The 25,654-nt window shown below is 45.7% G+C and overlaps 1 protein-coding gene across 1 annotated transcript in view; it reads right to left on the bottom strand.

Annotated features, from left to right (window-relative positions):
- LOC120836012 (lanC-like protein 3) overlaps positions 1-25,370 on the bottom strand; it is a 32,063-nt gene extending 6,693 nt beyond the window's left edge. Inside the window, exons 1-4 of the mRNA XM_040215644.2 lie at positions 24,760-25,370; positions 15,851-15,977; positions 3,716-3,839; positions 3,042-3,257 (exon numbers count right to left, since the gene is read on the bottom strand). Coding sequence (XP_040071578.1) covers positions 3,042-3,257; positions 3,716-3,839; positions 15,851-15,977; positions 24,760-25,178 — 886 coding nt within the window. The 5' untranslated portion in view covers positions 25,179-25,370. The remainder of the gene's footprint in view (positions 1-3,041; positions 3,258-3,715; positions 3,840-15,850; positions 15,978-24,759) is intronic.
- Positions 25,371-25,654: the final 284 nt, after the last annotated feature.

The following is a 25,654-nucleotide window of genomic DNA, read 5'->3' as shown; positions in this document are numbered from 1 at the left end:
GTAACATACACAGAGTAGTATAGTACAGAATTTATTCAAATTAGGCAGCAAACATTGAAATAAGAAATTAAGCAAAGTGCACCACTCGGGAACTTTGAAATCTATCTCTTTGGGCAGAAATGATACCTGCCCTCGTCAAAACTTGGGTAGAGAATTATCTTGGCAGGAAACTCGAAAAAAAAAAAAAAAAGAAGACGCCAGTAGGAAAGATTGGGAGAATCTTACTTGTACTAAATTGGGGTAAAAAAATAAGCCACAATAGGCTCGAGAGCAATGTTTTGGTAGCTGAATCTAGGTCAGAGTAACTCGATAGAGCTAGCAGGATCTAACATCCTTACTCAAAGGAAGAAATATTCACACTTGCACGTGCCACGTCTGTAGTGAGGACACCTGGCAATAGAGGGCACCACATGTGTTGTGCTGCGGGATTACCGGAAGCGAAGCTTCTTCCGGTTGTTGATTTACGATTAAAGGCACTTTTTGACGAGCTGTCACACGGGGTGGTTGTGTTCCTTCTGCCTGGCGACCATGCGGTCGCACTCGGACGCCCACGGTCACAACATGGTGTCAGAAGTGGCCGGCCTCCCGGTCTGACGTCCTCCTCCTGCTGCTGCTATCACTGCTATGCTCACAGCTAGCCCTGCCTCTCGTCGTATCCGCGTCGCACGCTGCTACGCTTTCAGTCTTCTCGTCACCGTCGCTGCGTTCCTCGTCATGTCGCAGGAGAGAATAACGGAAGCTGCCGCCGCCACCGCCCCCGTCGTCTCACTCCCGAGCTTGGTTCCACCACTCAAATTCGACTTCGCAAACCCCGACAAGTGGCCGCAATGGTTTCTACAATTCAAAGACTTCAGCTTTGCGTCAGGCCTCTACCAAGCGTCGGACGAAGTTGAGGTGCGGACGTTGCTGTACACTATGGGATCCGAAGAGGCACGGCGTGTTCTTGAGACGTTAGGCCTCACCGCAAAGGAATGGCGGTCCTTCGCTGCGGTAACAGACAAGTTCAAGGCGCACTTCGTGCATCCACCGAACGAAGTGTACGAGAGCGTGCTTTTTCACCGGCGGGTCCAGGAACGAGGGGAAACCGTCGACAGTTTTTACACGGCCCTTCGTGCACTCGTCCGCAAGTGCAACTATCCGTCCACAGAGGTCGAGGACAGGCTCGTTAGAGACCGCTTCGTCGTAGGACTTCTCGACTCGAGACTCTCTGACAAGCTCTGCCGCTGTCCGACCCTCACCATGGCCGAGGCCCGGCTACAAGCACGTATCCACGAAGACGCCGTCAAGGCGCGGGCGACCGTTTTTCGTGACGAGACAGCTGCCGTCGCACCTGAGCAGGTGAAGCTGGATGAAGCACGTGTGAAAAAAGGACGGAAACCGGCCCCCAAGACGTCTCCCAAGCGAGACTCGGCGTCGTCGCAGAGAGAAGGCAGCAAGAACTGCAGATTCTGCGGCCGTCAAGCGCACCCCCGTAACGAGTGCCCGGCTAGACAAGCCAAGTGTCACTACTGTCGGCGCCTGGGTCACTTCGAAGATGTCTGCGAGAAGCGGAAACGAAGTTTGAGCACTGTTCATCTACATGCCGTTTCGACCGCAGGCCGAGCGAAGTTCGTCAAGGTCGCCGTCAACGGGTATGACGTCGACTTCAAAGTGGACTCTGGAGCAGAAGTCACGGTGGTGCCAAGCACGTTTCCCGGAGCACCTCGCAGTCTCCAAGAGCCTGAAGGGCAACTCACTGGACCGGGCAATCACCCATTGACAGTTTTCGGTACCTTCCAAGCCACATTGACTTGGAAAGGCAAGTCGGTAGTGGAGCGGGTTTACGTCCTTCCGTCGCAAGACCCGCCTCTTTTGGGGTTTCCTGCCATCCAGAAGCTGGGATGGCAGGAAGCTGGGATGGCAGGCCCTCGGAGTTTTTTTTTCTGATTGAGCTCTGCGTATAAAAAGCAAATGGCATAGCCCAAAAAACTATCTAAAACAGCAAAAAGAAAAAACAAAACATTTAACAACCTGATTTTTTTTTTTTATAGATTTTCAATAGTATAAAATCAATATTTCGTAATAGTTTATTCTCAATATTTTCAAAGGAGGATTTCTACCATCTTCTGATAGTATTCCTATAGGTTTTAGATTAATCATAGATACTTATGCAAAAGTCCCTAATTGTAGTTGCATTTTTCTCCAAGCTACGCTACATTTCCTGGATGGACACGATGTACTTCGTCACCTAACGAAATACTATCGATTGGGAGTGCTTCGGGGGGAAGCGAGCAAAGGAGACATGACTGCAAGTACAAAGGGTGTGCATGTGCAAAGCGTGGCGCTTTAATGTGGCGGTGGACCGTCGGACGGTGTGGCGATGCATTTTGGCTGGCGCTTCCGTGACCCAGAAACTTTTCTGCCGACTGTATATGTCCTATTCAGGCACTTCTTTTGGGAGGGATTCTGGCATTTCTTTTTTGGTTTATTCGTACAACACATCCTTATTTCTGCAGAAAACCATGCATCTCATAAACCTGAGATCTGCGAGGTAAAAAGGCCACGAGAAAGAAAAAGGAGTGCAGAAAATTCCAGTGACCGGTCGAATCACAAAGTCACATTTAGTTTAGTCAGTGGAGTCTCTTTTCGTGAATGTGTTTGCAACCTTCAAAAATTTATCAAACAATAGGCAGGAAAAAAAAAAAAAAAAAGAAGAAAAGGAAGGTTTACAGCTTGATACTTGTTACCGTAATCCTTCTCCAAAAGGAAAGGGACTGGTCACTCCGACAAAAGACCGGTATTGTGCAGGCCGGTCACAGATTTTTTGTGGCTGTTCACAGGCTAGGGAGGATTAGCAAACATCCGTAACTCGACGCATGTGGCCCCAAACCTGGACGACGTCTGATCCCTATCAGAAAACAACTCCACTAGGCGAATAAGCCATTAATGTCAGTGGACCGCAGCATTGACAAGCTTTGCGTAACGGCATGCACCTAAAGTGCATGCCATTACGACTTACAGCTTCGTTCGGCAAGCGGGGAGCAGAAAGAAGGCGAGCTCACCGGGTGCCCCGTGACACCAGTGCACGAGCTCGTCCTGAGAGCGGCGGGGCCGGGTGACATCATCCAGGTCGCAGGGAAAGTTTCCCTTGGGCGTCTGGACGTGCAGGAAGAAGTCGACAGAGGCCCGGAGGTCCCGCTCCACCGAGGGGTCTGCGCCCACAAACCAGGGGAACTGGAGCAGCACCAGCAGGATCGAGCAGAGCCCATGCGCCGCACCTGCACAGGGAGCACGCTCACCACACGGATGCCCAAAGGAGAGACGCGTCCGACAGACAGACAAAGTCCGTTGGAGAAATGTATCCGATAGATAAATGAAATCCACCGGAGATGTATACAATGAACAGACAAACTCCACTCGAGACATAAACGATGGACAAAGTCCAATGGAAAGATGTAACCGAGGGACAGACGAAGTTCATTGGTGAGACATATCCGATGGACAGGTGAAGTTCATGGCATACATCTCCAGCCGACCCGCAGGGGCAACACGCTAAATTTAGCCGATGACGGTATGGTGCGGCTAAGGCGACAGCAAAGCAATGGCTACGCAAATCTCAACTTTAGCTTCTGTCCAAAAGCATTCAGCAATTAGCCCAAATGGAATGTCGCATATCGATCCCTCGCAAAAGAGCGGACAGCACAGACGTTTGACGAGGGGAGCGTGGGGGCCTCACCCAGGTACTCGACGTCATAGTAGGCGTACATGAGAGGACAGGGGGAGCGGTGCTTGCGGGCATACTCCCTCCCGGAATGCACCACAGAGCTCAGGAGCACTGCCACCTTCTCCTGAGGGAGCACCTAGGGAAGAGAAAACGAGTATATTAAGGAAAATATTATGGTGACTTATTTTATTTATTTGTTTAGTATTCAGTAGGCTTACTGACCATTACAACAGTGGGTTCTCGGCAAATATACACTTTATATACGCTCATTCACAAGCAATCGTAAAGCGTGCAGATTTCTTGGTATAAAAAATAAACATCAACACCAAGGGGTTAGGGGCCAGGGATATAAGAGAGAATGAAAAGGAATTACATGGAGACTGCGTTTGGTGTAATTATAGATTCACCAACAGGGCAGCCTAAAATGAAGTTCTTGCTGAAGTGCCTCATTTGACAAAGGCCACAGTTTTTTTTTCCTTTTTTTGTTGCGAAAACATTTGGGTCTTAACATAAAAGTAAGTACGTGGAACCGACGCGACGAAAAGCATGACAAAAATGTGAAACGGAATTGCTATGTCATCACTTGCAAGCATAAGTAGCGGTACTACGGCATAAGCACATCAGTGTGTGCTTACTGATCCCTGGTGGAGAGGGTCGAAGGTCCGAGCATTTCACTTTTCATCACGCGCTCATAACTTTGTCATTTGTGGTACACAAATGGCAAAGTTATGAGCACTTCTGAAGTTCAAGAACAGACTGATGGGTTTTTGTTAATAAAAATGACCAGTTCTAGATTGCAAGGCATTCTAGTAAACTCGCAGCAATGGAAATACATAGGCGCTATTTTCTCTTGCACGGGCCATCCTCGGGTCCCGCCACCACCTTCATAAAATTTGACCAATGAAAATAGTGAATTGCGTGGAGATTCTGAACCTTACTAATAGTTCACTTTCTATGTACTTTGCGCATAAAATTTTGACAAGAATGTAAGTTTTTGGGTTGGGGAGACATAGCACAGCAATCATTGTTTGAAAACGCCATCCGACCATGCCCCCTGGTGTCTGCTCTAAGGCGCAAAAAAAGAGGTGTGTCACAATCCTTAATTAGATTTTTAATAGGGAAATCATCCGCTTACGAATGTAATTTTGGGTTTTCCGAATACCTAGCGCCCGTAGATTGAGTTATCAAAAATAAATAGACCATCTCAGGATCCACTTGAGTGCTCCTCTAAAAAGGGGCTGAAGAGATTCTTGAAATAAACGAGTTAGATGTGAATTCTAGAGTGTTTTTATCCCGTAAACCTGGTTATCACGCTTGTTTTCTCCGAATATGTAATTAAACATGAGAAAATATGAAAAACTTTTGACCAGTCGTTTTGTCATAAAAGGATCAGCCAACCGCCTAGCATGTCTTGGTCGTGTGGGCAGTGCGTGCGACTGCAAGCTTGCCAGGTATATTTGCATGCACTGACACCAGTCGTGACATCTTTTTTTTACCTTTATGAAAATAGCAAGAGTGCGCAAGCATAGCTTTGATAAGCGCTGAAGATGCACGAGAGTGGGGATTCCGAAAACTCCTATTACAGTGTAGACCGCATATAACGTATGTCGCGGGAGTCGCGAAAATCCGCACTATAAGCGGTACCGCGCTATAACCGAAACATCAATTTTTCAGGCTAAAATACATGCCATGAGACAACTTACCTTTGTAAAAGAATTTATTTTATGTTAGATGAAAAATAAAGCTTACTTTGAGGAAAGTCTTTATTTTACCAGACTAGTACAGTTCTGTCTTAAGTGTGTCACACGTTTCGAAAGAAATGAGCGGTTTTTGCCTGGCGCAGCCTTTTAACGGCGTCGCGGGTTGCGGACGGACGTAGCGAGCGTTCAGGATTGCTAACCCTAATCGCTTTTCTCCGGAGATGAAAACGCGTGAAAATTCGCATCCTTCATACGGTACGCGCCAGTAATACCTTGAACTTGAGCACACGCATGAAATGCGCCAAATAAGAAATCTGGGCGATGTTCGAGGACACAAATGCTTAGAAATCACCACTGTAGTCGAAGAAACAAACACGACGACACGGGCGTTTCTGCCGTCTTGAGAGCGCCGCCACGACATCGTCGCACGAGTAGGTGGATCTTCCCTTCTTGTACGTGCCGGGTTATCATAGCGACACACAACGAACATTTACAGTCAAGGTTAGCGCTTTTACGCGATGAGAAGAACGCCGTCTACAACGACGATCACAACCGACGCCATCTTTGCGGATAGAAGCAGCCGGCCTGCGACCGGCATGCAACGCGCGCGAACACTTCTCCTCGACCGGCAATTGGTCTGTCGTTGTGGTTGTTTGTTTCCAACGCAGCAGAGGTAATCGTAACGCACGCACGTGAACGACACATGCGTGCATCCCTCCGTCACTATTGCAACTGAAGCTTCTCTCTTCGCTTCCCCCGCTTCTTCCAGCAACCTCCTTGCGCCGTTATCTAGTGTCGCACAGGGAACTGTGCTCGCTGCTCCGGTCGTCGGCGCGGTCGGCGGGCTGTGCCAGAAACCGTCTTATAACCGGTATTTCCCTTCGCGCGCCTGCATTTTAAGCGGTATGCATTTACATGGAGTTCTATGGGAGGCGAACCAGTGGTTTAAAAAAACCGCGTTATACCCGGTTTTGCACTATAAGCGGTTACGTTGTAAGTGGTCTATACTGTATCACATCACGCGCCGGAAAGGTGGGTTTTTAGCAGTACTTTGAAAAGGATTTTCTGCTGCCTCCGTGCACCAAATTGAAAAATAATCTTGATATTTGTGGTCTTGGAGGCCAAATGAAGAAAATTTAAGTATTTTTACTCAAATACAGGACTGCTTCAGCTTCCCTTTAAGGGAGGACACTGCCCAGAAAAAACAAAGGGAGTGTCTACATCCACGCGCGGGGATGTAGCCAAGTCGGGAGGAGATAGGGCTCCATCCACGCACTACGTCACTTCTGGCGTACTACGCCGATTCCTGCGTGGACGGAGGCAGTTCTCCTCCCGTCTTCTCTTTGTCTGCGCAGGAATCAACCTACGGTCTTGCCTCCCGTTATTTTGCCATGTGCTCAGCAACCATTGCTCCTTGCGTTCCTGCCGAGCGCGGACTGCTGTTCCTGCCTGGTCTTCCGCAAGCAAACTCGACTTTCTCTGAAGCGTTTTATTTTTTTTTTTCTTGTTTTCTTGGTCAAGGAATTTGGCCCTTTGCGTATTAGCACGGTCGGGCTTCTGTTATGCCTCCAGTTTCGGTTGCCGGGGATTCAATGGTGAAATACTTGACCCAGTATTTCCCATCGAATAACCGGGTGGCTGCCGAAACGTGGGCGTTTAACGGCATTAGGATTGAGGCTTTGTTTTCGAAGGTTTCGTCCTGCTCGATTTTGATGCTGTTATTTTGCACGTGGGCGCAAACAACACCAGCGTTTGTGCCAGCGCGTACATTGCAAGTACCGTCGGCTGGCCGCTCAGATCTTGGAACGCAATCCGACGATGCACATCGCCTTTTCTCCCATCCTTCCGAGGCAGGAGAACAGGTTCTCTTTGGGGCCTTCACACATGGGTGAAGGCCCCGGAGGCCGCACCCGCACTAACCCGCACCGAGCCAACCAAGCCCGCACCACATTGCTGCACGCACACACGCACGGATGGCACCGCCCACACGTGTGTAGGACTCCTGGACAACATAATTATCAAGATATCTATTGATAATATTTTTATGATGCATATTTGCTATTAGACTTAGAGAACAGTAAAAAATTTATAAATTGTCCACATATTTGTAAGGTCACGTGACATGTTAACTTTGATATGACAATAAAATCGAACCTCTTTATTTTTATATCCTATATTTACTCATGAGAAAGCATAATATGTACATATAAAAAAAGTGTCCTTATATTATAAGTCACGTGACCTTTGCGTGGATGGAGCCTTATCTCCTCCCGACGTGGCTACGTCCCCGCGCGTGGATGTAGCCTCGGCCAAAAAAAAAATACTGCAAAAAAAGTTGATATTGAAAAATGACATATTTACATCCTCCAACATCTAAAGAGTATTCCCAGAAAGTTTAATAAGTTTACACTGCATAGGTAATTTTTTATAAATTATTTACTGTCCACCGAAGCTAAAGAAAAGGTAGGGTTTAGAGCACTTTGAATGCATTTTTCTCCATTCCACTTTTTGGTATAAATTTCATTTTAGTCAATCTATCGTTTGATAATGGCAATACAGGGAAGGCTCGTTCTTCACTTTTCCTGACTTAAATTTAATAAAGAATGCGGCTATGGAACTTTTCTGTCAATTTTTGAATGTCTTTTATAAAAAATGTTGACATTTTGTCGAAGACACAGAAGACCAAAAGGTTTACCAATCTCGCAGAAAAGAAACTTTATAGAAATAAGACTTTTTACAAAAAAACTTTCCCTAGCCACACCCTCTAGGCATTCTGCTACATATCTAGCAAATAAAAATCTTGAATATTGTGATATTTTTTCGAGGATAGATTATCATTAACTCAGCAACACGCCCACATCAAATGTGGGCGTGTTGCTGATAAAAGCTGCTCTAATTTCCTTCCCATTCAATCGACAGACCTGAAATTTTGATTTGCACCCTCTAGCATGACCACCAGCCTACCCTGTAAATTTCATTAATTTTAAGCCAAGGGTTCAAAAGTTGACTCTCCTAGGGGGTGTGTCCCCTTAATGCAGATGGCTGGTTTTCTCCGGCGCCTTGTATTTTGACAAGCCTTACACAAAAAACATGTTTTTTTTTTTGACCGTCCGGTGGTTGTTTCTTTTTTTTGTGGAACATGGGGCAAAGGTATTAAAGGGACACTGACACCCCCCAAAATTGTTTTTTCATTTTTTGCCAGGCGCTTTATTATGGTGTCGGAGGACTACCCAATTAACATTTTGTCACAGAGTAGTTTATTTTTTTAATAAAGCCAAAAGACGCAACCGCTCAAAACCGAAACCGAAACCAGACGGAGATCGGAGAAGTGGAGAGAAGAGAGTGAGTGGCGGAAGTCACGTGGCTACACCCGACCGTGCGTTTTTTTTTCTCCTCTCCGTAGCAGACGACACGACATGCGGCGTACGGGAACTGTTCGCCGTGCGATTCTTTTGCAGTTATGTTTGTTCCGTACTCCAAGATGAGTTGTTTTGTACATTGACAGTTGGAGATGAGTAGTGAGTGCCCGTGGTGAATTTCCATGATCGGCTCCGAAAAGAATACACCCAGGATGTTGCGTGGAGAGCTGTCCTGCGTCCGAAAAAAAGGGGCATTGTGCGACAGAGTTTCCGAAAGATCAACGGGATCGGGACCAATGGCTGGCTGCAATTCCTGTAGAACATATACGGGCACCTCGGAAAGCGGACGCTACCCGATTTATATGCTCCTTGCATTTTGTGGAAAGTGATTATATTGAGTTCGCAGGTGTCAAAACAGAAATCCCATACCATTTATTTCAGCGAAGTGTCGTCCACAACATTTGTTTGTTATTTTTTTGTTTGTTTCTTCAGTGATAATTGTAAAAAAAAAAAAAAAAAGATATGTAAACATAAAAAAATGTAAAAAAAAAAAAAAAAAGTTTTTACAGGGGATTGAATTCGGTCCTACCGCGTGTGGAGCGGACGTCTTTCCAACTGAACTACTGGGGCATTTCTTTCCTGGTAGATCTCTTTCCTTAGTAATAATTCAGCCGGTAAACTGCAAGTTGGAAAGTTTGTAGGTTCGGCGTTATCGGTTTGAACCGATAAAAAACGATAAAAGTATGTCTAATCCGTTTTCTGAAATTCGGTTTTAACCGAAAAAGCAGTTTTTCAGGGCTGCATCGAGGTGGGAGGGGGGGGGGGGGGGGGGGGGGGAGGGGGCTTTGTAAGGTTTAACAGTGTATGACGTCTTCGTGATTGCCCTCTTCCAAGGTTCAAAATGCACCAAAAGAGGTCTTGGATTGGCCTTCGCAGGACATCTGTGTCCTTTCTGTGATCGGGCTTAGTGAGTCAAGTTCCCGGTCCTAAAAAAACAGTTTGGATGTGAGCTAGTATAAAGTTTTATTGCTTCATGCACTTCAGGGGACATAGAGGAAAGCCGTTAATACCTTTCTTAACACGCTCTCTCAAACTTCTCTGTGGTTGAGAACATAAATACAATGGATTTGTTTTGCCATTCTGCTGGTTCCTGTACGGTCATCACCTCAGACGGTCACGTCGTCAGAATGGGGAGGAAGAAGAAGCGCGCTGAAGATTATGCCTGCGAATTCCGCGATTTTGAGGTGTGTCCCGACAGAAAGTGCAGCAAAGACCACGTATGTATATGTGCCGTTATTCTTTAAGTGATCACAAACATGAGAGCTACAAGGATAATCGGATCCGGTGTCCGATGATGTTTCTTTCATATTCACCGAAAAAAACCGATAAACTTTTTTGGAAATATACATACACCGAAAGAAAAAACAAAAATTGAATTTTAAAATAAACACCGAACAACATATGCCGAATTTTGAAAAAATAAAAATCGAAAACGTGGAACCCTAGAGATAATAAAGTAAATCGAGGCTTATTTTATATATACTGTAAAGAACTTTATTTATATGGGCTCAATATTTCTCAAAGTTTGTGAAATGAAGGTTTGAGGAATACTTCGAAGGCACAAGATTTCGCAATTCGAAGTGATCAGCTATGCATTCGTTATCGGGGGATCTATTTTTCGCAATATTCGAGTCGCGAATTTTGCAAAAATGAGGCCCTCGTGAAAGTTGATTCACTTACAGTACACATTTAAATACTGCGCAACAACAAAATAACCTAAAGATTCTTCTTTTTGTTTCTTGCTTCAATGTGTAGACAAAGCCAAGCTTATGATCGAAAATATAAAATCTCCAGTGATTGTTTTAGATACTGTGTTTCACGTACGACTGAAAATAATCTTTATAAAAAAAAGCAACTCGAGATAAAGAAAGTACATTCCTTGGGATAACATTACTACACTGAACTCCTGGGTGTGAGCGTAAAGTGATAATGAACGAATTAATTATCTAAAATTAGCTCACCAACTCTTTATGTATGCCTTAGCTGAAGCATTCCAAATAGAGATTCGCTACCCATTGTGAGATGTGTTCTGCACTCTGGCATATCTGAAGGGCCACAACCCCAACATCAGTATTGTTTTATTGTTGCAAACAGCTGGAAATGATCGCTAGACATCATCCTAAATATTTTAGGTTGAAAACTAGCATACTACCCATTAAAAAAAATGTTTTTCTCGGAAAAAAAAAACAGGTTTGAAATTTTTGTTGAATCAATGCAATAGAGGTGTAACCCGAGGGAGAGGAGGAGAGTGTGTGGGGACACCAGTGCACAGAGTTTTGGCTGTACTTATTAGCAGTCTTGAATAGTAACGCATTACTGTAATTTCGTTACTTTTTTGGTCACTTTTAACTGTAACGAGTTACTTTTTTTAAAATGTAACTTGTAACTGTAGTTCTATTACTTTTTTTGAGGTAACGATGAAAGTAACGACGTTACTTTTGTCGTTACTTTCTAGTGTTTTATGAATAATATTTCACTGAACGAGTACAATTTAGATATTCCATGCACTTTTCAAATAGTCTATTCTGACATTTCGAGTGTCAAGTTGGCCTTGCACAAACTTGTGGACACATTCTTTCTCACGAGTCACGACCCAAATATAGCCATGTGCAGATTTCATGAAAAAAAATCCAGTAATCTATACGCACATACTTGTACTTTGTGACAGAACACTTGTCTTGAAGCACTATATATGTTGTGGTTTTTCTTTTTTCTGTGAAAACGCTTTTTGATCGGGTGAATGAACCGTGAAACAACAATACACGCGGAGGGCACTGCGCATGTTTCGTATTTTGATTAGCGCCAGTACTCTAGCGTATAAATTTTCAAACACTAATTTCGAGAAGCAACTTCTGCTAAGTTACAATATGAAGTAAAAGGTATAGGTTTTAATTTTATGCAATAAAACTTGGTGAGGGGCGTTTTCTAGTTTTTCCTATTTTTTTGTTATAGAAAAGTAACTGAAAAGTAACGTCGTTACTTATTAAAAGTAAATGTGACTAACGAGTTACTTTTTCATTGCGGTTACTGTAACGGTAACTTCGCTACTTTTTCTGAAAGTAACTGTAACGAATTACTTTTTAAAAAGTAACTTACCCAAACTGCTTATTAGTGGGTAGACGCAAAGCCAACTGCCTTCGTCCTTAATCACTGTTCAAACGCAAACACCCAATGCTGGATGTCGGTGTTCGTGTCATTCCATGCCAAGGGAGACGCGGCAATTTGGTCATGTCTGGGATATGTACAAAAAATAATTGAAATAAAGCAGCCTCTGAACTTTAAAAAAATTATTCTTCGTGAAAAAAATTTATTTTATTTTTGCCGATATCATGTTCTCAATTTTTGGGATTTGCATAAAATTCATGTTAAGAAAAACATTGCAAAAAATGGTTGCGTACCAGATGCTTTTAGGTGAGTGCCTAATTAGTAAATAACATGCCCTATTTACACTAATGGTGAATTCCACTGGTCGTTTTGGAGCTTGCTGAAATCGACTTTTCTGGAGCGCGCTTATTTCACTGGGCGACCGGAATCGAGACGAATGTGGTCCACTCATTGCTTTAGATCAGCTCCCACTCCAGATCTCAATACGGATCCAAGAAAAGTCGCTCCGCCGATTTTGGCGGATTTGACCGGAAGCCACCCTGGTCAGCCTTCAGCGCACTCACATGACTTCCTTTCTTGCCGGGCACCTGGCCTCGGAAGAATTCGTAATGGCTGCTCGCGAAGTGCAGCCGGAATTACTAGTGCTTCTGCTTGATGACAGTTCGTCGTCAAGTTCTGCGAGCAGCTCCTCCAGGAGCACCGGCTCGAGTAGCAGCAACGACAAGGATTGCTTGTATGTCCAGAATGAATTCAACTGCCTTTTCGGACCTTTCTAGACAAGGCCGAAAATTGAGACATACTTGGACACCGTTCACGAGTATTCCAATGAAGAGGCAAGTGGGCTAAGCTGACGCTCATTGCTATCGACACATATCTTTCACATCATGGTTAACTTCGCTCGTGCGCTGAACACGTGTTGTCAGAACCGCGATTGCGAAAACATGTGTTTGAGATCCGGGACTGCGGGAAGGGAATTCCTGGAAAGGTGAATGACGGGAGGGCATCCACTGATTCCGGAGTAGTGATCATGTTCCACTGGGGATCCGGAGGCAGGGCGATTCCATTCGGATTTGGTCTGCTGAACGACCAATGGAATTTGCTATAAAATACAAACACTGAAAGATGCGATTTTGAGTCCAAATAAGAGCCCTAAAAAAAAAAAAGATTTTTTTAGATTTCTTTATTTTTTTAATCAACTTGAATTTGGATGTTAGCTACAATACTTTTTCCTTTGTTTCCTTAAAACAAATAATTGAATTGCTTTTATTAAATTTGTAAAGCCTTATTCTGTTGCGTTTTAATTAAACAACAAAATCTCCAGAAAAGGCAATGTGGGCAGCGGTGGCCGGATCCTTCGAAATAAACAAACACTAAATCAACCTCATCTGTTAACATATAATTTTTTCAAACAAATCCCAGACATGAAAAAAGTTGCTGGGTCTCCTTTGGCAAGACCCATTAGGCATGTTTATTAAAAAGTGAGTAGCTTTGCGTCTCCCCACTAATCATCCCAACTAGAGCTCGGTGCTCTAACGTCTCTGCACGCTTTCATCTCCTCCTCTCCCTCAGTTTCTAACCGTATAGGTAAGGAAATGGTACAATCGTCCCCCTTATAGACGACTTCGAACGGTAAGTGTCATCACCTAACTTTCTCCCTTTCCCTCTGATCGACAATGGTGATCATGGGCACACATACCTGACAACCGGCCAGTTGCAGTTATTTTGCAACACGCTTACCACGTGACCTTTTACTTTGTTGGACCGTGCGTCACTTTTCAGTTCCGAGTTACTTCTTTGAGCAATATTCTACATTAGTCGGCGTAAGCTTACGGCAAAAGCCATTAGCGCGCCTTCTCTGCGAAATGCTAAATTCGTCTCCCCTCTCCGAAAAATAGAAAATTAAAGAATTTCAATTTGAGCAGTTTTGACTCAGTGATCCACGTCATCGATGGGAGAGGGGTGACAACGAGGGCAGGAGAGTGACGGCGTTCTACCGCGCCAATACTTTCTTCTCTAATCATCGCACTTTGCACAACCATATCTCTGGTGAGACATGCACTTGCTTTCTATCTCTCTCTCTCTCTCTCTATCTGTCTCCTTCTCTCCCCCTCCCCTCCCTCCCTCCTTCCCTCCCTCCCACCCCTTCCAACCTTGCCACTGCCGGGTTCTTGAATGTTCTCTGCATGTTAAGAAAGAGGCAAAGAGAATGGATCAATCACGGGCCGCAGACGACGAGTTGCGAGAGAATGAGGCAGATGCAAAGCGACAAAGGTGGTGGGACTCAAATCACTCCGAAGCGATTGCCAAATTTCAGAGGGCAATCCTAGACAACCCCTTCAGGTACTCGTGCAACAAGTTGTTGCGGTTTCTGAGAGACCCCGGGCGCGTGCAATCTAAACACGTCTTCGTTTTGGTCCAAGAGGTCTCCGGCCAAGACGCGTGCAGTTTTAAGGTCTGCACAACGTACGAGTCTGCCTCGCAAAAGGAAAAGTGCCGAACCTCTCTCCTAAAGCAAATCTCTTCAGGCACGTTTTTTGATGACGCAACAGCCACCGCTGTCAATCGCAGCATGCTTTGTTTGGCCGTCTTAATTTTTTGAAGGGATGAAAAAGAAAATGACGCGTTGCCGACTTTGGCGGGCAATGCGAGGAATAACCGAAACTTCTCGATTGACAATTGCTCTTTTGAAGTTTGAGAGGTTATCCAGCACTGAAAAAGGAACAACTCATGCGAGTTGTTGCCGTCTTCCCCATCGTCGTCGCCCCTCTCGATGACCTCACCACAACCGCCAGACACCATATTGAGAGTGAAAAGAAACAAAACCAGAACAGCCTATGCCTCGTCACCAATGCTTCCAAGCTCCAAGTACATATTCTAAAGGCAGTGGCGGCAATCGTTATAAGGACATATTTTATGAATTCCAATAATAATTGATGAAGAGATGCAACTGTCTTCATGCAATTGATGAAGACATGCAATAAAATAAAGCGTTAAGGGGAAAGTCGGTAGCCCTTTAAGCTATCAAGAGACTGAGATACCGAAACTAGACCCAAAGGAATGACGGTAGTTCGATCCAGGCATTTGAAAAAACATGGTTTTCCTGGTTCATTGTTTCTCAGATTCCATTTAAGGCACTATAAAGTAAACAGTATGACAAAAAGTACAACTAATTTAAAGAATATAGCAATAATAATAACAGAACCAATAAGAAAAAACAAGTGAAGCTTCAAGCCATCACAAGTGAAGTCATTCATGTGCTTAACATACGTAAAATCCTAAGCAAGTGCCTACTCAAAATCTGAAGATAATCATGCAGAACTGGGGTATGGGTGCTCCTTAGGTCAACAATATGTAAAGATGTGTCCTTTGTGTATTTTCCAAATGTTACAAAATTGAGGGGTGGGCGCTTAATGTAGAATTAACGGATGCTCAGTATTTTGCAGTACAGTAAAACCTTGTTATAACAAAGTTGAAGGAGCGGTCGTAATTATTTCGTTATAACCATTAGTTTGTTATAGCCAATGTCCATTTCTTCCCACTATTAGCAAGCAAGGGGAATTATGACTGCTTTGTTATATCCATTAGTTTGTTATATCCCGTTTTGTTATAACGAGGTTTTACTGTAAATGAAAAATTTTAAAAAATGGAATTTTTAAGGAATTGAAAACACTCCAGTCACAGATGCTACTGATCGAGGATGGCAACTACTACTAGGAATTTAGTTCTACAAGAAATCTGTAGAGTTACGAGAAAAGGTTATTCAGTGAAAATCCCACAGCATCCTCAACATGTCACTGGGGTACAAAGAGGAACAGGAACATGTCCCTGTGGTACACACAGGAACAGGAACTCCAGTGCCCCTCAAAATCCCTAGAAACATGAAAACATGTCCTTGCTGCTGGGGGCATGTCCATAGTGCTCACCTCAATGCCAAGCTTGGAGTTGAGGTAGAGGAGGCCAGTCAGGTAACCCGCCCGCCCGACAAACAGCTCGTCACTGCCGCAGTCGAGGAACTTGACAGGAGAGCAGAAGTCGGCCAATGCTGCATACCTGGACCAAGAGAGATGTGCTCTGCTTGGAAAAGACACTAGTAGAAAGGTTAAACGCCCAATCCTCCACTCCTTCCCTTTTCATGGCAGGAACACTGGAGTAGGATTTCGTCAAGCTTCTCAGCACAAGGCTCTATGCAGTTGCGAGTGTCAGCATGAATCTGGATGATGGTTTGTTTCACTTTTTGTTTGAGCAAAGCACGAGAATGTTGACCTGAACAATGCTTGCACCACATGACCACGTGTGCTTGGCAAGGACACTTGAAGCCCGGAGCTCACTCTTGTAGCTTCTGCTACGCTTGCACTTAAAGTGAAATGGAGTATAGAAGATTGGTTCTGAAGAACTCAATTTTAAAGAAAACTCATAGCCGCTAAACACATGCCATTCGAAACAAACAATCTCTGCATCCACCCCTCTTGATGCAACAAGAAATGCCTCGATGCTTTATTGCAGCACACTTCTTCAATCCAAAGTAGAGGTTTACTCCAACTGTACAAGAATGTCCTTACTTAAAAACTAATCCTCAAGCTTATCAAGCCGAAAGTCTGTGCCGAACCTATATTTAAATATCACGCGCACCAAGAATAAGCTCGAAACAAGGTTTACCAAACTACCTTTCGCCATCTTTCATAAATATTGTATTCTTGGAACAGCGCAATGCCCCATAGGCTTAGTTGGAAAAATAAACCTACAGCACCACGCCAGCTACGCTTAGTCTAGGCGACTCAAAGATCCTCTCACCATGTCCCAATATTGTGCCTGAAATGTAAAATTTAGAGAAAAAAATGTTGCAAACCATGATGCATGCTACTCGTCTCTATGGTCCTATCCTAAAGCCACTAAAAAGGGCGGGCTTCGGAGTAACGACATTTCAACATTATCTTTGTTCAACGACATTGTCACCAGCAATCTGAAATGGCAGGAAACAGTTTTCCCTCCTCCAGGAACATGAAAACAGTCTGCAACAAACCAAAACAATGTCACCCGAGCTTCCTCACATCGTACCTAAAGCCGAGAAAGTCGCAATTTCGAATCGTAACTATCGTCAATTGCACTCGCTTTGCACCAGGCGAGAAAGGTGGCGGTGCCCACAAGACGTTTGGAGAATGGAGCGTCGGTACTCTAGGCACAGCTGGCCGATCTAGTGGCCTAGCTAGAGTGCCTGCATGTTACTTTGCTTAAGGTGGCGATGTCGAACCATTTCCGTCCCAATACTCGTTCCTTTCTTCTGGAGGAGCGTGTGAAGGTGTCTCTCGCAGCACAAACCCTTAGCCTTGACTGTGCTACAGAAAGATTTATTTTCCAGCTATTCCTTCGTATTTGCTTCCTGAAAGTGTGCTGCCTACGGACGGTGGGTGTTACAAAGAGTGGCATAACCTAAACGGAAGAACATTGAGGCACCATAGCTCTAGCAGATTCCATATCCAATAAATTGTGGCCAATCCAAACGATATCGCCGATAGGTTTAACAAGTTTTTGCATGGTTTGTTTGTTAATACAGACGGTGCTATACACTCCGTGCGGGAACTATAAGGGGCGCTTTGAAAAATGCGCGCAGCGCCGCTAGCGGAGGAGCTGGCGTTCGACTGTGAGGCGCGTTCAGCAGCCTGCAGCACCTTTTCGCATGCCAAGCTGTGGCGGCGGAAGCGCACACGGACAAAGCTTTTGCTTTTTGAGCCGATAAGTTGAGGGTGACGTTGCATGAGTGCTGGGGCAGAAGGGCATTTAGCTGTTCTCCACTTCTTATATATTGAGTTTGAGTCGTTATTAGGGGTAATTTCTCTAGTTGCGGCCGAAAAAGGTGTTGGAGAAATTTTCCAAAAAACAAGACAGCCGCCACCTTAATTGCTCTGAGTGGGAAATTTATTTCGCTCGTCACTGTAAACGTAGGACTGCTGAAACGATGATATTTGGAGGCGAGTGAGATGTTCACTAAGTTTGTGCACGAAGTGTGCCAAGTTTCATTAAGACAGCAGGTATGAAAGTTATGTTTCTAACGAATAAAGAAATAAAGCTGTACGGGATATCCAATATTGGACCCAAAATGTTGTGTTATAACCGTGCTGTGCGAAGTGCAGATTTGGGCACACAGGTGCTTGGACTTGACAGTAACATGACACAGCAATTTTTATACCAAAAATAGGGAAACCAGGTGGAAATTTGGTTTGGGCGGCGTAACTCAATGGGGATCGGTTTTGACCATGAAAAGGCTGTCAAGAGAATACCACTGGTCGGGGGAGGTGGAGACTTTAGAGGCAGGAAGGGACTAGTGGACTGTACTTCCAATTGAAACAACTTTACGAAAGGTGGTTCCAAAGCCAAGAAAATAAAGTTGTCGGCCAAAACACGGTTTGGCCGCCAAGGGCTTTTGCGGACAGCTGTTGTGTAATAACCTGCTGTGCGAGGTGCTGATTTTCGGCGCACAGGTACTTTGACATGACCGTCACTTGGCACAACACTTATTATAACAAAAAGAGTTGGCATAGCGAAACCAGGTGGAAATTTAGTTTGGGCGGCGTAACTAAATGGGAACTGGCTTTGACCGTCAAGGGCTGTCAGATAATACCACTCATCGTGGGAGGTGCACACTTTACAGGTAGGAAGGGACCAGTGGACGGTACTTCCAGTTCGAACCACTTTGCGATAGGTGGCTCTAAAGCCGAGAAAAAAAATTGTTGTCTCCAGAACTCGGGATGTCAGCGTTTCCACATCCAAAAGGAGGCTGATCAAGAAAGAAAGCACACAACATAAACTTCCATACTCAAACGTCGATTCTCCAGTGATTCCGGGTTTCATTGTTGTTTTCTTTAGATTTATATTTGTCACTTTTTTTACCGTTCGAATCTTTCTTCATGAAGTACAGATTGCGTGCCATACTTGTCCGCAAATATCCTCGACATGTACGATGGGGACGAAACTTCTTTGGAGGGCATTCCTACAACAAAATTGGCACTGCATACCCGCGATTGTGGGATGGCATTTCAGTCTGTCCCATCGGCGCTGACAGATGTAGGTGTTACTGGTACGAAAACAAACGCAGAGCGCAAAGCGGCAGTGTAGAATATGTCAGCCGTGCCGACACAGTGGCAGACATGATCGGGAGACCAAATTTCTCGGGTCGTACGCGAGAAATTTGTTACAAAACATCGGCGAGGTGAAAAACTGAAACTTTGTCCCTACGAGATACGACGCATAACTATTGAAGCACTTAATGACGCAGCACAGGCAGCACTTCATGCTGTGAACCCAGCGCAATCGCACCACTCCGACTTCAACGCTTACCAACGTACGCGGCGTGGCTTCGGTTTCATTTTCTGTGGGGTTCTCACTGCCTACCTTCGGTACCGGCCGCGCAGCGGCGCGCCAGTCGCGTCGCACGGAGTGTATAGAGGACTTGAGCTTTGATGCGACAAATAGTACTATGGGGGATATAATAAGTACTCAAGAGGGTGTGTTTTCATTACTATTAAACTTAGATGTAAAGATGTCAACAGGAGCAGACAAGAAACCAAACGAGTTTTCAAAAAGATATGCAGAATAGGTTTCAAGACATCTTACCATTATTTTTCAGACATCACTAAAACAACACCATGTAACCCCCGATTGCTGCGGTGCGAGGGTCATGCCAATTCTTAAAAAAAGAAGTAAGCATAGCACTGAAAACTACTGCCCAGTTTCTTTAATGTGCATAGTACCGTGTTTTCCGGTATATAAGTTGTGTTTTTTTGTTTTTTTCAAACACTTTTCTTGGTGCGTTTTATACAACGATGTGACTTATGTGCATTTTTTTTAAAATTCAGAATGAGACACTTTTTTTTTTATGCCACGCACCATTTCTTGTGGAGCACAACTGTTGCCAGTCCAGGAGGCACTGCTGTTGTCGCACTCTTCTACCTCTTCTACACTTTTCATAACTGACTCGGAAAGCAAGAAAGTTTATGGTTCCCCGAAGCGGCTCAATGTGGATAGGCAAGAGTATGAATAAAGCTTTTACAGCATGTTATTGATATTGCCTAGCTCAGCCATGGTTCCCCATCCATTTGCTTCAGTCCAGTAACACTGAAAAGTATGTGGGCTGCAATATACACGCACTGCAGAAAATTTTCTTGAATCTTAGTTTTCGTTTGATGAGCAGTTTTCATCTGCCAGGCTCCAGCTGTGTTGCTGTGTAAAAGGAAGGATTGCAGCTAGCCAATCTTTTAGCGGCACCGAAAGAAGTGTGTGAATATTTATCCATCTGCATGCGCGTCGATGCTCGCATCGTCTCCATGACAGCCTAGGCTAGGCCTAGTGGTCCAAAGCTTAGTTCATGAGTGTCTGGAGAGTCTAGCACATTAAGCGTTTGTTCGCTCGGCATGTGCACGCTTAAAAACCGTCTACTACCTTCTCATTTGGCAAGTTTTTATGTCCTTTTGCTGCGAAACTCTCGACTGCACCCACCAGACAGCGCCATGCTATGAGCATTTCTCGCGAGTCAAAACGTCAAAGTTGAGCGTCAAACGGTACGTGTGATGTAGCCGATTGTGCGAAACTCCGATCTTGCGATACCAGTGCACGTAAAACTAAAAAGCTCATCGCGTGAACCGTGCAATGTGGTGCGTCGTATACAAAGGTGCGACTTATATACCAGCTTTTGGTGGACCTTGTGAAATGCCTGTACCACTAAACATTCCACAGGTCCCAAGACCTACCCCATCTCAGGACAAAGAGGGCCGGCTGGTACACTTTTCTGAGCTTACAATAAATATTTTTTCACTTAAAACTTTCTAATGTCATTCTTTTTCTTTGTAAGAACCCAGCACACTAAAACTCTGGTTCACAGCTTGCAGTCTTCAACATGCTTGTCAATTTCAGAATTTTGTGCCTTTTGCTTGACATGCCTCTTACACACTAAAATCCTGTCATTTAAACAATTAGCCGTCAGCCCAAGGTAAGGAAAGCCAGAAAGCAAAGAAACATTAAACACTACCCCCTCCTGGGATGTTAAATTAGGTTCCCTAGGTTTCGCTAAACATGCACGCAACTTACCCAAACAAGGCATCGATATCTGAAGCTTTCAACCAGTTATTTATTTCTCCTTGTCTCGGGTGAGATTAAATGGCGGGTATCCTATATCAGTTTGGTTGGTCAATACTTTCTACAGAAGGTTGAAGTGTTGACTGTTGTGCTGCTCGTAGTGTACAGCCAAGAGTAGGCTCAGAACTGGCAATTGGGGACAAGATGCTTCATTGGCACCCCACTTTGAGTTCCTAACCACAACATCACAAACACGATTATCAGCTGCAAACGAGAAGCTCAATGGTGCGTGTAAAAAGTACTGTGGAAGCTTTGAGTGAACACATTCTTAAAATAACACCATGAAAGTTGACAGTTTGACACTACAGAACATGATGGTAAACCCCGAGACTGGGTGAAAACAAGTTACAACAATGAGAGAACAGATCCAAAGTGGGTGGTTCTAGAAAGCTTCTATTATCCATGGGCAGTTTTCTGTTCCGAGACGTGCCAGAGTTTAAACCGGAGGTTATTCTTTTGTCTTTTAGAAGTTTGTACTCCTTTTTAGTTATCTATACTTGGCTCTTGTGTTGTCTATTGCAGTGAGTCTTTTGTTCAGACTTTTGTTGGAGGCCTTGGGTTTGAAAAGTGTAGAATAAGGCGCTAAGAGGCAGCCCTTCCTCTTTTTTTATGGCGAATTTCACTGGTCGTATTGGAGCGTGCCAGTATCAACTTTTCTGGAGCGCACTTATTTGACTGGGCGATCGGGATCGAGACAGACTTGTTCCACTCGTCGTTTTGGATCAGCTCCCACTCCAGATACGAGAAAAGTCGCTCCGCCGATTTCGGCGGATTCGACCGGAAGTCAGCCCAGCCAGCCCTCAGTGCACACAACTGACTTCCTTTCTCGTCGGGCATCTCGCCTCGGAGGAAATCATAATGGCCGCTTGTGAGGTGCCGCCCACTTTGCTGCAGTTGCTACTTGATGACACTTCGTCGTCAAGTTGCTCGAGCAGCTCCTCCAGCAGCAGTCGTCCAGCAGCAGCGACGCCGAGGATTGTTTGTATGTCCCGCATGAATTCAACTTCCTTTTCCGACCTCCGCAGAAAAGGATGAAAATCGAGACGTCCTTGGACACCGTTCACGAGTATTCCAATGAAGAGGCAAGTGGTTATGCTCATGCACATCGCTTATCAACACTCATCTTTCAGATCATGATTAACTTTGCTCGTAGAGCCCTGCATGGGCCGGATTTTCTAGGCCCGGCCCAACCCGGCCCGGCAGAGGCACAACCCGGGCCAGGCCCGAGCCCGACAGAATATTTAATTTTTAGGCCCAGCCCGACCCGGCCGGGAAGAGACATAGCCCGGGCCCGGCCCAGGCCCGGCAGAATTTTTAGACAGAAGTTAGAGCCCGGCCCGAGCTTGACAAAAATGTTTTAAATATAAGCCTGAAGGCCCGTTCACACTCTTGCGACCTCTTAAACCAGAGAACACACTGGCGCCATCTATTGGGAAGCAGTGTAAACTCGGCGGTCCGGCATATTTTTTTTTTATCTCTCGCGCATTATCCTTTCTTTCTTGGCTGGAAAAACTTTTGTCAATGTTATAAACGAGCCTTTCTATGGGTATTACGCACATTTGACCTCGGAAATCCCGCAAAACCTTCGCTCTTGTAAAATGCAGTTCCAGAGTCACCGCATAGATGGCGCCACAATGCCAGTGTGTTCCCTCATTCTAAAAACATTTAAGAAGTTTTAAGAGATCTCGTCTCTCTCAGTCGTACTCGGTCGCAAGAGTGTGAACGGGCCTTGAGTCCGGCCCGAGCCCGACAATTTATATTCATGAGTCCAAAAAAGTTTGCAGGCTTTAACCTAAAGACTGTCTAAGCATAAAGCGGGCATACTGTATTTGATTTAAATTTCTTTTGGACTTGGATCGAGATTTTTTGACACAATAAATATCCCGACTTGGTGCATTTTCGAGAATATTGGCGAAATATGCAGTGTATAAGTGATTTTTAAAAAAAAAGTGCCGTATTCTTCATTTATGCATTTCTTCAAGAGATATTGGGCTTTTCGTTGTTCAATTCATTTCAGAGAACTTTCCTCTCTACATGTTTTTGTGAAGAAATAATCAGAATCACGCTAGTGCATATTCAAAAAGCTGTATAAGCATAAAAATATCTAGTTAGCTTATCTTTGGCGGCATAATAAGGCTTCCTGCACAAAAGCAAAATCAAGCTCACGTTGTTTTTCTTGTGTTCAGTTTGAAACGCAGAGGAAAAATACACTCATGTTGTACCCTGCGACTGGAGTGCCCTCGGTTTCTTGACCGTACTTTCCCACTATGGTGGAAGAATCCATACGTTTCCTTTTATCCACGTGAAAGCTTTCCAAATGCAAGACGTCTTTTTTTTTTTTTTTGAACAGCAGCTTAGTAATTTTGCATTTCGCTTGTTTGTTTTCATTGAGCCGAGAAGATAAATGAGCCCCTTTTTTGTTATCAACAATGTAAAATTTGTGGCACAAGACTGCTCAGCCACGGCCCGGAAAATATTTTGTTCAAGCCCGAGCCCAGCCCGGGCCCGAGAAAATACGTGCTACCCGGCCCGAGCCCGGCCCGCGGGCTGGGCCGGGCTCATGTTTTTCAGGCTGGCCCGGGCCCATGCAGTGCTCTATTTGCTCGTGCGTTGAACACGTGTTGTCAGCACCGCAATCGCGAAAATATGTACTTTGAGATCCAGGAGCGTGGGACGGGGATGTCCGGAAAGGTGAATAACAGGAAGACATCCACTGATCCCGGAGGAGTGGTCATGTTTCACTAGGGATCCGGAGGCGGGGAGAGACTGTTCGGTTTGCGTGCTCTATCTCGGACCTGGTTGCCATTATACTCTGTGTCACTAGATCTGTGCAGTGCAGGCAAAGCAACGCCAGGCAAAGAGAGAAACGACAAGCGCTAGGAAGGCAGGACGGGAGAAGAAGGCAATGGAGGGCGAGGGGAGAAAGGGAGAGCACTATAGTCGGCGACAGGTCAAGAACGAAGTGGAAGCTCCTCCCACCCCTTTCCACTTTGCTCTACCCCTTCCCATTCACTCTACTAAAGTGGAAAGAGGTGGGAGGAGCTCCCACTTCGTTCTTCACCTGTCACCGACTATAGGTAAGTTAGAGAGGAGAGGAGGTTTCTCTCCCCCTCCAAAGCCTTCCTAGTTCTTGAGCTTTATCCCCTCGTCTGGCATTGCCTTCGTCTGTACTGCACTCAACTAGTGATAGTGAAACGGAGTATAGTTATAAAGGGGAAGGTTCTGTAGATAGTTGAGCGTGTTGGTTAATAATTTACGATAAGGAAAGAGGTACATTTAAGACAAACAGACAAGACAGGCTTTGCCAGTTTGTCTTAAATGTCCCTCCTTCCTTATCGTAAATGAAGGTTCTGTCTGTGGCAACTTTGGAACCACTGTGAAGTGGACGATATAAAGTTTGTAGCCGAGTTTGAGTCACGTGCTGTCTGTCCCACTTTTTTTCTCTTCCCCAACCCAGTCTCGGGGTTTTGCCATCATGTTCAATATGCACCAGCTCGCGGGCACTGAGCATTTCTTCGTTGACATTAATCTCATTTCTTCAATGAAAGCAGCATTAATCGCACTAAAGAGGTAACAGGCAGCGTTTGGTAAACCGCGGACGGCCGTTCACAGTGACACTTTTGGTAGCGGACGTCGGCAATACGCCAGCGCCGCCGGCCATGAACCCCGACCGCTTGAGCCCCCGAGCAGCGAAGAGGCGTCCTACCTGGCTACGTAGTTGTCGCAGTCGTCCTGCCGGGCGGCCTGGTTGGCCACGACGGCGGCCAGCGCCCAGACGCCAGCGTTGCCCAGCAGGAAGGCGGCCTGGACCGAGCGGTCCCCGCGCACGCTCGGGTGATCAGCGTAGCTCAGGGCGTGCGCCATGTAACCTTGGGCCCGGGCCAGCAGCCGGCCCTTGTCGGCCGCGAAATGGGGGCTCTGGGCGATGCGAAGCGCCATGTAGGCGACGCCCGCGACGCCCACGTACAGGCCGCCCTCGCAGTCGTCGAAGGCCGTGCCCTGGTGCGCGAAGACCCGCTGCACGGTGTCGCGGCACCGCTCGACCCAGAGCTCGCGCTCCAGGGGAATCGGGCTGCCGTCGTAGTCCGGCAGGTTGTTGGCGAAGTAGCGCTTGGGCTTGGACATCGCGCCGGCTTGGTCGCCGTTCCAGCTGCCGCCCAGTAAATTACCCAGTGCTGCGGTGCGCGGCTTACAACGCAAACAGGTCGCTGCCGCCCACTGGGTCGTCCACCATCCCAAACGGACAGCCAGTAGGGAAGAGCGCGGACGCTGTGTCTGGGTGCGAAGTGTTGCAATCTGCAATCCCGTGAAATCCCTAAGTTTAGATGTATGGTTAGATAGATACTAATGGCTGTACCCTTTATAACGGGGGGTAGCTTGCGCCACCTAGCCTAGAAACCAAAGCAATATTCCTCCCCCATGGCCTCCGAGATCCCGAAGCGCGCAAACCAGCGCGAACGCTTCTCCGGCCGTCCCATTCGTGCGGAGAGGACGTAATCGAAAAAAGAGAAGGAGGCGACGTGTCTCCGCGGGGAGGCGCTCCCAACCCAGTCATCGACAGCATGGCGCGAGGCTGAAGAGTTCAAGTAAAAGTCTTGTTA

The sequence above is a fragment of the Ixodes scapularis genome, unplaced genomic scaffold (genome assembly GCF_016920785.2).
Source record: "Ixodes scapularis isolate PalLabHiFi unplaced genomic scaffold, ASM1692078v2 PGA_scaffold2__306_contigs__length_199485367, whole genome shotgun sequence".
NCBI classification, from domain to species: domain Eukaryota; kingdom Metazoa; phylum Arthropoda; class Arachnida; order Ixodida; family Ixodidae; genus Ixodes; species Ixodes scapularis.
Note: the sequence above shows the minus strand (reverse complement) of the source record. Positions and strands in the feature narration are given on the sequence as shown.